The sequence below is a fragment of the Penicillium samsonianum genome, assembly GCF_028829775.1.
Source record: "Penicillium samsonianum strain IBT 33392 chromosome Unknown utg000003l_segment0_segment0, whole genome shotgun sequence".
Lineage (NCBI taxonomy): Eukaryota > Fungi > Ascomycota > Eurotiomycetes > Eurotiales > Aspergillaceae > Penicillium > Penicillium samsonianum.
This window is the reverse complement of record NW_026643261.1, coordinates 5736351-5749191: the sequence shown is the minus strand read 5'-3', so window position 1 is coordinate 5749191 and position 12841 is coordinate 5736351. Positions and strand designations below refer to the sequence as shown.

At 48.9% G+C, this 12841-nt stretch overlaps 4 protein-coding genes across 4 annotated transcripts; 1 reads left to right on the top strand and 3 right to left on the bottom strand.

Annotated features, from left to right (window-relative positions):
* Positions 1-52: 52 nt before the first annotated feature.
* N7471_005820 (uncharacterized protein) lies at positions 53-3409 on the bottom strand (the record flags this gene model as incomplete). Its single annotated transcript, XM_057278539.1, has 1 exon — positions 53-3409. The coding sequence occupies one exon, from the start codon at positions 3407-3409 to the stop codon at positions 53-55; it is 3357 nt and encodes a 1118-aa protein (XP_057138149.1).
* Positions 3410-4464: 1055 nt separating this feature from the next.
* Positions 4465-5555, bottom strand: N7471_005819 (ankyrin repeat domain-containing protein; the record flags this gene model as incomplete). The annotated part of the gene is made up of 2 exons (XM_057278538.1): positions 4465-5481; positions 5529-5555. 2 exons carry the CDS (start codon positions 5553-5555, stop codon positions 4465-4467), a joined length of 1044 nt encoding a protein of 347 aa, XP_057138148.1.
* A 1773-nt stretch (positions 5556-7328) lies between these two features.
* Positions 7329-10985, bottom strand: N7471_005818 (uncharacterized protein; the record flags this gene model as incomplete). The annotated part of the gene is made up of 1 exon (XM_057278537.1): positions 7329-10985. The coding sequence occupies one exon, from the start codon at positions 10983-10985 to the stop codon at positions 7329-7331; it is 3657 nt and encodes a 1218-aa protein (XP_057138147.1).
* Positions 10986-11280: 295 nt separating this feature from the next.
* N7471_005817 (uncharacterized protein) lies at positions 11281-12677 on the top strand (the record flags this gene model as incomplete). Its single annotated transcript, XM_057278536.1, has 2 exons — positions 11281-11510; positions 11602-12677. 2 exons carry the CDS (start codon positions 11281-11283, stop codon positions 12605-12607), a joined length of 1236 nt encoding a protein of 411 aa, XP_057138146.1. The 3' UTR covers positions 12608-12677.
* Positions 12678-12841: the final 164 nt, after the last annotated feature.

The following is a 12841-nucleotide window of genomic DNA, read 5'->3' as shown; positions in this document are numbered from 1 at the left end:
TGACACCGAAGATACAAAAGTGTTCTCGATTCCAACACGTGAGACAATGCCTCTATCGCCTACCCCAAGACTTTCTCGCCTTCTTCACCTTATCCCACATGGCTTCATCGTCCTTGCTCATATTCTCGTTCTTGCCAGGCAGGTCGTTGCATGTGATCTTGGGTCCGCCAGCTGATACAATGGCTCGTTCGATACAACCACCCTTGAAGCCGGAGAGATCGAATCCAGCTTTATAAGTACCATCATCTGCCTTCTCCCAGACCCAAGCATCAAGTGCACCACAGCCATCCTCTTCCTTGTAAACCTTATCCTCGTCAGCCCAAGTGCCAAGGTTGTAAAGGTAGAATGTCGAATCTACTGAGTTCCCGAAGAGGGTATCAGAATGGATGATGGTGCAGTCTCCGCTATGTGCCTTTTGAGAAGCCTCAGCGGCAGCTGCAGAAGAAGAATATGCGGAGGCGACTGCAGCATTGGTAGAGAAGACCGAGACGGAACCAGTACATGTCGGAATGTCGTTGACATTGGCGTTGCCGTATTGACCATCGGTGCACCGCCCAACGGTGCCGTCAAAGTAGGTCGTGTAGGCTGTGATAGGAGTGGTGGCCAGGGTGGGTGGCATCGTGCTCCAATCACAAGGCTCATGACTTGTGACCCCAGAGGAACTGGGTTTTAGCTGATAGCTTCCCTCGTGGCCCTCAACTTCGCAGAAAGCAGAACGACTATTGCTGTCATATTGGTAGTAAGCAGTGATGGTGGGTGTTGAGCTGGAAGAAGTCTTTGAAGTCTTTGATGACGATGATGAGGAAGTGGTCGACTTTGACGCAGAAGTAGCAAAAGTCGTCGATGTGGACGATGATGAGGAAGTAGACGATTCTGACGAGCTATTGCTAACCAGGCACACATCTCCTTCAAGGTCTCGTTGGCTCAGACGCTGAGTATAGTCATGGGAATAGTCCTGCTGCCACACGAGGTTGTTCTCGACCCAGAGCCTCCACCTGCCGACATTATATCTTCCCTGTGGAGCCATAATCACGTTCTGTATCGGATCATGTTCCACAATTGTTCTGCCGAGGAATCCAAATTCTGCCGTGGATATTTGGTGATTGTAGCGGTGATATCCCCAGACCCTCCTTATCGTAGCCTCTTTTGCAAAGAGATTGGTCAGCATGTCAGCAAGAAGGTACGCGCGATCAGAATATTCGAGGGTCTGCCCGTCAGAGGCAAAAGGAGTGACCACATGGACCTGAGGGTTATAATCTGGATGCAATACGCCCTTATTTGCGTCGGTTCCAATGAGTGTAACAAGACTCTGGACTTCATTTGGAACACCGTCACGAAGAGCCATGAAGGTCTGCTTGTGGAAGTAATCAGTTGCCGTCGGCTGGTTCTGCTCATTGACGAAGACTGGCACTTGCCAGATGTGTGACGCATACACACCTCTCGTGGATACAATGAAAACCACTGTGCAGCCATAAATGCCGTTCATGCCGTTTAATTGAAGGAATTCAGTAGACCAGTCAGACCAAGTCCCAGACGTGTCACCATCTTGGGAGGCCCAATCATCGCTAATGGTAAGAACCGAGCTCATCGTCGAAACATGTTCACTGTAGTCCTCGGGCTCCACAAGCACCCGTTTGTTCAAAGGAGTTTCTGGCAAGGTTTCGTTTGCAAAAGAGGATCGTTTCGCGGTATTGGAATCTGACGTTGGAGCTGCGTCGGCGGCACTTCGGAAGGTGCCAAAGCTTGCAGTCCCTACATCAGTAGTGACTGTTGACACCGAAGAACAAGTTTTGGTGGCAGACATAGTGACCCCCAGAGCACCGCTGAGGGGTCCAGTGTATTTTTTACATCCACTGCCATTGCCGCATTTTCCGGACGCACAGAGGGGGTATGATGTGCTTGACGCAGAGCTGGAGATAGTTGTTGTCAATCCAGTTACAGAGCAGCCTTCTGTCGTCACCGTGGTAGAGGGCGTGCATGTTGTTGTTGAAATGGTAGAACCTCCAGTGGGATTTGAAGTGGGAACACACTTGGTAGTGACGTGCAGTGCTGTGTGTGTTGTACAGGATGAGGTGGACGAAGAAGTGTCCGAGGAGGTCTTGGAAGTTTTCGAACTTGATTCACTGGTAGATGAATCATCATCTGTTTTGCTTTCATTGTCCTTGGAATCGTTGTTTTTGGTGTCATTGTCGAGGTTTGTGTTCTCCGTTGTTAGATTTTCCACGGTACTGTCAATAGCATCAACATTGTTGGTATTGACTTTGTCAGTAGCATCATCTAGACCCTTGTCAATGCACGACAGAGATCCAGTGATATCACCAAAGAGATTACTCAATGCGCTTCTCTTTCTATTTGAACCACATCCTTTCGAGGAGGACTCAGTGCCCATCTCGGAAATAAATCCTTCGACATGGCTTTTAACATCCTTGATCTTGTTCAAGGTGTTTGATTTCTTCGAAGTGGGATCCTTTTTCCATGACTTGAGAATGGGGATCAAAGCTGCAAGCTCGGTCGAAACGGAAGACGCGCTTGATGTGGCTTGCGAAGTAGCGATGGTTGTTGTGACAGGTGCAAGTGTAATTGGGGTCGACGCCGCAGTATCTGAAATGACAGGGACCTTTTCGGTTGTACCAGATACAACTGCAGTGACTATCTGGACAGCTGGGGCATCTGAAATGGTACTCGTATTGGGGTGTGGTGAGGCTTTCGAGGAGGCCCCATTGCTGCTACTACTACCCGATGCTTCAGAAGACTTGGTACTTTCTAGGTCTGAAGACCTGGAGGTCGAGCGTTCTGAAGTTGAGGCATCATGCCCACTAGATGTCTCAGAAGATGTGGCACTGGCAGCATCATGCTCACTGGATGGCTTGGAAGATGAGGCGCTCGTGGTCTTTCCAATACTGTTGGATGTGGCAGGTGTCTTAGCATTCGAAGAAGCTGAGCTGTTACTGCCATCCTCGGCATCCCGTGAGGAAGTTGTACGAGAGGCAGTGCTGCTAGAATCCAACTTCTTAGAAGGCGAAGATGACGAGCTCCAAATCACTGACGATGGGGAAATGTCGCGGTCCGAGGAAGTGACAACAGAGCTCGTGGTATCTTGTCTACTCCTAGAGTTTGTCGAAAACTCATTACCGGACCGGCTGGAGCTGCTCAAAGATACAGATGCAATGGGGGTCGGATACGTGGTGGCGGTTGCAGCTGATGGTTTCGTACGGGGAGACCTGTGATTTATCTGAGTTGCTGTTGTGCCACTTTCAAACAGGGAAGCATACGAGGTAGAACTCAAACTGGAACTGGAATCAATTGATCCCAGATTTCCAATGGCAGCTCCATCAGAATATTGGGTAACAGTGGACAAAATAAGAAGAGCCGTGCCGACTGGAGCTAGCCAGCCTTTTGGATACTGCATCTTGAGATTGATCGATGGTTGATAGAAGATGAAGAAGCATATTTGCCTGGAAAAGGACCAATACTTATATCTATCTCTTGACTGACCTATACCAAAGATACCGATTCTTTGTTTTATTCTCGTATATAGCCCCCACGATTAGATTCTAATATACCATGTAGATCGATATACATGTTGCCGCTAATGTCCGGAATTATATCGCACTAATTTATTAGTTCGTTTCAAGGGAAGTCATTTCACTTGATCACAATGTCGGCTTCCATTCAGTCGATGGCTCTAGAATTTAGTACATTAGTACTACACATCTAGCCACTATCCCTACCTAAGCCAAGGATGACATCTTGGTTTCTGGCAACTAGCCTAAACTCCGCAACTTCCCAAATCCTGTACTGAGATATCAATACTTTTACTACGATGTAGAGAGCGTTCCACATCCTGGTGCACTGAAATCAGTTCTGCGTATATTTTTATACATCCCGGGGGCTCATTTAAGGCTCCGCTTGACTCTCGATGGAGTTCTTAGGCGGGACCTTGATTGTATATACGCCCAGGCCATACAAGTTGCGAATAAGGCTGTAACTAATGTAGAGCAATATATGTGGGTTTACCTCTGGTGTTTCAGGTACTTCAGGGGTTTGATAATGACGTGTATGGTTGGGGGCTACAAGTACAATGTAGTTTATGGCTAAGCGGGACGGCCCCACCGATATGAAGGGCCAAAAAAAATTGAACAAGACTAGCCACATGCTAAGGCGATAATAAAGGCGTCAACCTGGTGGCCACCAACTCGGCTAAGGTGTTGTTGGGTTTTAGTGGTCGATAGGTTTGGGGGCGCCCCTTGCTGTAATGTAATGTAATGATCCTGATGGATGGGGGCCGGGAGCTTTCTTGTACAGCTTATCGTTGTGACGTGCGTTCAGGAGCTCAAGCGATTTAGTAGCGAGAGGTTTTGGCCGTGTTTTATTCAGTTTTGTACTCAATAGTGCATGTGCATATTGCTATTTCAGTCACTCGACAAAAGGTACTTAAAAACACGGTGCAGAGCACAATCTATCTCACGCAGTAGCATTTTCCCACTTCCTCGCCGCCAAACCCGCGTCCAATACCCTCTGCATCTCCTGGTTTCCTTTCACTCGGGCCACATCCATTGCATTCCCATCAAGAATTGGACAACCTAACTCGGGATTGGCTCCATGCTCCAATAGCCACTTGACCCTTTCCACAGCGCCCGCGACCGCAGCAAAGACAATGGGATAAAAGTGAGTAACGTAGCGGGACTGCCGCTTCTTGTTCACATCAGCTCCTTTTTCCACCAATAAGGCCATCACTGGAATTCTGTCTACATCCGCCTCCTTGGTTGGTGCTTCCTTGTAAGCAGCGGCGTGCAGTGCATCGTGATGAACGTCTGCCCCTGCATCCACAAGCATTTGCACGGCTTCGAGACTGCCAGAGCCTGCAGCTTTCTCTAGCGCAGAACAATTGATATAGTTCTTGCGGCTGGGCGTAAAATCGGGGTTTGTGCCATGGTCGAGGAACCAGCGGAGCAGGGGAATATCTCCCACAATTTCAGGAAGAATCTGCTCGCTGCAGACTTGAGACACCGGTCTCCATCCGTGATGTGCGAGAGCATTAAGGAGGGGAATCTTTGAATCGCGGGGTGCACGTATGATGTTATGCGGCGCACTACTCGCGATTGGTGCGCCAACGGAGAGGAGATAGTCGGCAACCTCTACGTGACCAGCACATAGAGCATAAGTGAGGCCAGAATGAAGGAAAAGAGGCGTATTTTTTCTTGACGACACCATTGACTGCACAGTGGCGAGTTTTCCGTCCTCGCATGCAGTCTCGTAGTCAAGGGCCCACTGAGATCTTTTCCCCTTAAAATCATGATCACTGGGGTCTATCAGAGGGACCTCGCCGTAGGCTGGGTAGGCGATGTTCAGGATTTCGCGTTGTAAATGACTCGGGGTATGGGCCTTGATAAGCCTCCGCTGTTCCGAATGGTGGAAAATATCCTCCGACCGTTCGTTATGCTCAGCCGTTTCTTTTTCTCTTCCCGGGGGCCAGTGGTTCTTCCGGTTATGTACCCTGGTTGATAGGGCAGTGGTCCATAATAGACCTCGTGTCTTGTATTCTGGGATGACATTTTGTCGAGGTGGAAAGAGTTGGGGAAAAAAAAGTAAAAACACGAGTAAATGACCCCTGGTGTCAATCGCATCTTAAATTACTTAAGTACATCCTGCCCTAACTAACGGCCCCCAACCGTCATGCATGAACTACGTCATATTTCCAGTCCCACATATGATGTTGAACAAGACTAGCCACATGCTTTTAATGCTGGAAATGCTTAGAAAAGTTGCCAAGAAATAATGGTTCTTCAACTTGGCTTTTCCGCGCTTGTATTATTGCTTAGTTCATGCGCTCTCCAGCCGTTGACCCACTTGGCTTGCTTCGACAACATGTCGTCGGACTATCTTCATTTCCAAGGCCGTCGAAGCCAAACCTGCGGTCATGCCATATTTAAACCGAAGTACCCGCGTCAATTTTAGCCAGGCCTTTAAAGGCCTCTCGCCTGTGGTTAGCTTTGAGCTTTCCGTGAAATCACTCCTTCCGAATCTTATATCATTTCATAGACTGACCGACGGGATAAAAATAGATAGAGTGGTCTCAACACAAGTGGTCTATACAGTCTGGATCTCAAGGGATTAATTTACTATAGGAACTAGCCCCCGACTGTCTCCACTATCATTCCTCCCGTTTCAATTACCTCGAGTGGTAGTTGTTGTATGTGCAGAAGTGACAGACAAAGCCTAAATACTCATGCGGTGGGCCGCTGGGAATGAGATTCATGCCCAGGTCTCCTGCGAGATAAATCAGCGTCAGACTGCAGATAGCGCTCTATATATACTGTCTCTCTTCTTTTGTCAAGTGGTTGAAAAAGTTCGACCCGGAGATAGATGCCTGTGGGCATTAATTTTGCTCGGGTCGGAGTTGGATGTCCATGAATCCAGCCCTGGAGGTTTTGGTCGGCTCGGAGTTAGAACTTTGATATGAGCTGAAGATGAGTATAAATAGGAAGGCATTTTCCACCTAAGAATTATCACATACGACTCAAATCATCGAACCCTTCTAAAACACATTCAAAAACGCTATCAACTTCATCATGCAGCCGTCTTCTCTCATTATCCAAGCCCTAGCTCTATCGCCCGTGGCGCTTGCCCTTGGTATCAACTGCCGTGGCAGCTTGCTTTGCCATGGGAATTACCCCCCATAGTTTCCACAATAGAGGACATATTGCGGAAAGGAGTGAGTCAAGGGCTCAGTGGTCAGTTTTATGACGAAGGCAGTGCGTACCAACCCACAGAATAGAAATGCTTTCAGCCATACTGACCAGCTATTTCATAAGAACAAATTGCATGCACTGAAAACTTTTGCGCCTTTTATCAATCCGGTGCGAGTGGTACGATCAACGATGCTCTTGGGTATACCATAGGCATCCGGGAACATGGCTGTAGGGTGTGCGGAAGTACTCCAACCCAGCCAGGGAATGACGTTAGCTACGGGGAATTGACAATCAACTTCGTCAATTCGGCAGACTGTGATAACGCTATTTGTCCTCCTTGAGGGTCTTTGTGTGAGGCAGTGTGGAAATAGAGGGGATTTGCCAAGTTTTGAAAATACATCTTCCAGATTTGGTTCTGCCAGGTCTAGCCTCTGTACTTCATTTGGAATATTTTCTGAATTTCCTACCGTAGTTCCTCTTCGAGTATTCGGGGGCATACAATGAAGTATGGTTCGGAATTAGCTGTATTTTCAAGATTTGACCGATGATATACTACGAGTGACTCAATGCCTACTTTCCGGAGCAGGGTATCCCAAGTGTAAACAGAAGCAAGCAACCATTGAGCAATCGAAACAATTACTCAAACAACATTTTCAACTCTTCAAGTCTATCCTTCCCCTTATCAGCATCACCATCATCACCGCCAATCTTCAACCCAAGCGAGCCAGCAATATTCATTTTACGCTCTTGCACGCGCAGCATACGACCTTCTATGGAATCCTTGACCACGAATCGCGTCACATTGACATCGCGTGTCTGGCCCATTCGATGGACGCGGTCGATGGCTTGTGCTTCAATTGCGAAACTCCACCACGGATCCATCACGAAGACATTGCTTGCGGTTGTTAGGTTGAGGCCTACGCCACCGGCACGTAGGGAGATGAGTAGGACTGTAGGGGCTGGCGTTGAGGATGAGGGAGCGCTAGTCTTTGCAGGCCAGCTTCTCCCCGGGGTATCATCTTCCATATCGATGATGTCATCGTCAGTAAAGCTCTCTGCCTTTGAGAACTCAGCTAGAACAGCGGCACGGGCCTTTTGGGGCATTGAGCCATCCAGGCGGAGATGCGAGATTCCGACTCGGGAGAGTTGCGGGCCGATAAGGTCCAGGAAGGAGGTAAATTGGGAGAAGACAACGGATTTGGTATTTGCAGGGATGCGTCCGAGGTGATTAATAAGGGCTTGAATCTTCGCCGAAGTGTGGGCGGAAGGAGAGAGGGGGTATATGCGACGGAGGGAGATTCGTGGGGCAGGTTGAGAAGTGGTTGGTGGCGTGCTGCTCACCGGGTCGTCTCCGAAAGAAATTGAATTTGAGGACGGATGTCGTACTACTTCGAAGGTATTCTTTGCATCCACTGGGGCGCGGCAGTTGAAGCACCGTGCCTCGGCGCCCTTGTTCATTTGGTGTTGCAAGAAGTCTTCGAGGCATTTTTTACACGCACTATGCCAGCACGCTGTTACTGCAGGATCCATCATAGGCTCTTCACAACAGATAGGGCACTCGCCGCTGGACTCGGTTTGGATCTGCCGAAGAGCATGGGTAGTGAACTTGACCATCGTCCCGGATGTATCTTGGGAGTTGGCATTCTCGTTTTCTGTCGTGAATTGGTTGATCAATTCCTGAAGATCCATATCGTCTTTAAACTCATTGGTTGCATCAGCCGCGACCGCCGCACTCTCTTCTTCCGCAACGATGGCTTTGTTGCGTGTCATTATAGGGTGGCAGCAGGTCTGACGGAGACGGAGAATTTGAGCAAAGATTGTGCTGTAAGACTGCAACAGTGTGCCAGCCACGACATTGTCGTTGTAAGTTCGTTTCGCTCGAGTAAATATGCAGTCGTATATTTCTCGTTCTTGCTTTGATAGCTCCACTTCCTCAATAGTGACTGTCTTTTTGGGCAAGGGGACCAATGGCTCGCCCTCCGGGGTTTTCATCGATTTGGTCCGCCGAAGAACGAGAGGTTCCAGTACACTTTGCACGACGTTCAGGGCCCGCACGTATTCTTTGGATTCGAATGGTACAGTGATAAACGTCTTCCAGAAGGAGAAATTGCTCCATGGCTCAACTTTTAGAAAACGCACCAGACTGAAAAGGTCTTCGAGACGATTGACAATGGGCGTGCCAGTCAGTGCCCACCGATGGGCCGCTTTTAGCTCATAGCATGATTTAGCAGATTTAGAACGGCGGTTCTTGATCACATGGGCCTCATCAAGAATTACTCGGAAGAATTCCACGGAGAATAGACCTCCATTTGCACTGGGTCCTAGAGCAGATTGGAGAGCGAGCTGTCGGAATTCCGACAATACCACACCATAACTGGTGACAATCACCTGTGGAGCGGTTAAATATTTGGATTCGCAGCATAAATCTCTCAAGTTGACAGCCTTGTCCGATCCATAATAAACAAGAACCCTCAACGTCCCGGCTTTGAGTGCCTCGCTTTCCCATTGAGCGATTAAAGATGTCGGCGCAACGACCAGTGTAGTATATGGCGCAGGCACCACCCCGGAAGAGTTCGGCATCCTAGCAAGGTCATTCACTGAGTTGAGACCATTCGAAAACTGTGGATCAGGCTCGACTCTGTGCGAATGAACCAGACTGAGCATCTCAATGGTCTTTCCCAGACCCATTTCATCGGCCAGGATTCCGCCTCGGCAGTGTTGCTCTTGAGCAGGAAAGTCAACACTGAGGTCTCCTGAATACGGGTTGACATAAAAATGGTCAATGTTTTTAACTTGTGGTAAATCTTTGTCGTCAACATCCTTTCTAGGCCACGTGTATTCCTCCCACAATGGATGCATTGACTTCTCTCGAACTTGCTGTGAGTCTTTCTCTTTTGACAGCATCCAATGAAGGGCTTGTTGCTGATATTTGCGCAGATCAAGGGTGAAGCTGGGTGCTGTATCTGCCGCTGGCATGTTGAAGTCAAATGATTGAGCTTTTTGATATAGAGTGTCAAGCTGATCCTCTTCTAGTTCTTCGCTGTCGTCTTCGCCTGATGAGTCGTTGGAATCCTTGTTTGATTTGGATTTATTCTCCTTCTTCGTGTTGTCATATTGCTCTGCAATTTCAGCGGCACGCAGAATGCCATCTCTTTTGTGCTTTTCCGTAGTTGGGTTGGTCGAGGTGGGATGAAGATTGATTTCGTGAAACAACTTCACTAGACCGACTTGGCGTAGTCGCAGATTCTTCTCCTCGGTGCTCTCCTTCTCTTCAAACAGTCCAGTGGACCTGTTGTCATCAGTGTTCAAAGAAGCAAGCGCCCCGCTTTGAAAGGCCTCCTTTCGCAAGTAGACTCGGAGTTGTAGATATATGGTATCGTTGACTCGCACCCTGTCGGGTATAAACACACAGACTCCTTCAAACTGACATATCTTCTGATCAATCAGTGTAGAGACCCATTCAGCGGTATCATGTGGCAGCCTTCCGATTTCTTGCCCCGAGGTGTTTGTGAATCGAGTCAGGACATCACTCTTGTGATTGACAAATGCTTTGCCTCCTCGGCCACGTTTCATCGTTGGCTGTGAGCGTGCGCGTTCAATGTTGACGGGGTCTCCATGCTTGAGAAATCCCAAGCCACTTCTCGTTGCCCATCCTCCCACGCCAAATGCGCCAACATACCTTGCTGGTGGCTGATTTCGCAGTACCGATTCATTTTCAACTGGCGTCTCAGGGCTAGGCTGTACTCGAAGAGCGGGTTTCCGGCTCCAAGTTGGAGCGCTGCCATTTATCCGCACAGGCTTCTTCCATGATCCATCAAAGTATATGTTAACAGCTCGCTCGATATTATTGGAAGCAGCTGATTGAATGGTTTTGATTGAATCGACAGGTAGTTTCTCTCCCACGATACTGGTGAAAAGGTCGATATCGAAGCCATCTGCGATTGTGCTTGTTGTGGTGGTATTGATAGTCACTTCCTCCTCGATGTGTCGTTGGTCTACTCCGTTCTGGTGTGGAGAGGGAGTAAGCGCAGCGTCCGCAATGGGTAACCTTAGGCCTTCCGTGGTTCGGATTGGTGTATGATGCTGATCTGTTTCGTTTTCCAAGGTAGGAGAGCTTTTTGGGATGCGGGCGAGTGACGGAATCTCGAGTGCGGCGCCATGGTCTGGGTCATGTTCCGGGCAATGAGGCAGGGACGCGTCTGTATCTCGGGGTTTGGTGGGTAAAGGTGAGGATGGATTGTCAGTGAAGAAACGCTGCCTCTTTGCTGGGCGTTGCTCTACATCCTCGCTCATATTGGCTGTACCATCGAGCTTCGTGATGAAGATGGCAAAAGTTGAGTTCGGGGAGACGCGCCGAGAAACGCGAAGTCAGGCGGAACGACGTCAGCCCTGAAGGGAAAATGTTGTAAATTGGATTTTGATATTGGCACTTTTCAAGACATTTAAATTCTTATTTCTTGAGTTTCTTTAGTTTACTCCTGTTTGCTATAATTTACTGTAATTTTTAATATATTTCTGTAATTTTTCAATAAGTCCGCCTGCAGCCCAGCAGCTTCACAGGGCATCGCTGACAAAGATTGACTGGCCAATGCCTTTGCCCCGATTACATCGAATCTTTTCCCCAGAGCTTGTCAACTTCACATTGAACATGTCTTTCCTCGGCACAGCACGGCCATGTCAGGCAAGTAGGGCCTACAGGTTTTACCTACGAAGCTTCCAATCACAAAAACGACACTTCAGCCGGACACAATCCATTGCCGCACCAATTACCACAGAAGAAGTCCAAGGCGCTCACAAATACTGTGTTGCTCTTCTCTCGTATGAAACACCGTCCTTACGGCCCTCCAAGCCCATTGAAGCCCTGACGAGGGAAACAAGTCCGAAAGCTAACATATCCCTCTTTCCACAGAAAATATGACCGTCCTTCCTACACACTCAGCACCTTCATCCCACGACATGCGCAATCCTTCTACATTGCGCTGCGCGCATTAAACGTCTCCCTCTCCATGATCCCCGAAACCACCTCCTCCCCCACAATCGGACTGATGCGACTCCAATTCTGGCGGGACTCAGTAACCAAGATTCTCGCTGGCACGCCACCAAAAGAACCCGTCGCTATCTTGCTTGCATCCGCCATCTCCGAACTCCACGAGCGCACGCAGGGCCGCGCGCGCATAAGCAAGGGCTGGCTGACCCGTATAATTAACTCGCGGGAGCAAACCCTAACAAATGACCCATACCCAAATATCGCCGCGCTCGAGTCTTACGCTGAGAATACATACTCGACGCTCATGTACCTCACTCTATCGGCATTGCCCATGGCTTCGGTAACTGCAGACCATGTTGCGTCTCATATCGGAAAGGCAGTGGGGATTTCGGCCGTGTTGCGTGGATTGCCGTTTGTTGCGTTCCCTGCGCAGCCTGCTCAAGCACCTGCTGGCGGGGCTGCGGGTTCTGCGATAGGAGGGGGTGCGAAGCAGGGTGCCGTGATGTTGCCTCTAGATGTTATGGCACAGGCTGGTGTTAAGGAAGAGGATGTTCTCCGGTATGGAGCCCAAGCTGAGGGTCTCCGGGATGCAGTCTTCACTGTTGCGACGCGGGCAAGTGATCATTTGATTACTGCGCAGCAGATGTTGAACAACCTCCACGCTGGAGAGGATGTCGGTCATGATTTTGAGCACGAGGGCGAAGAGGGCCATGAATATGATGTTTCCCCTGGCGCTCGGAGCAGCGAGTCACCTCTCGATGAGGTCAACCGGGCATTTGGCGTTTTCCTGCCGGCGGTCGGCACGCGCCTGTGGTTGGATCGCCTTGAGAAGCAAGACTTCGATGTTTTCAGCCCGGATTTGCTTCGGTCAGACTGGAGACTTCCGTGGAAGGCTTACTCGGCCTATCGACGGAAGTCTCTGGACTGATGGCATGTAGGCTATGTATAATATGTGTCTAATATACTCCGGATTGAGACCGTTGGTGACTTCTTTGTACATTAAGAATATGAAAACAGCTGTTATGAAGTGAAGTTGAACAGTGGAATCATACTATCAACAGATGAGATTGAAATAGTGTTCAAGTGAAAGGTAATAATACAAGACCTGACTAGGTCTGTGAGCAGAAAAATGTATACAAATAACGAAAAAGCCTCAAGCCAA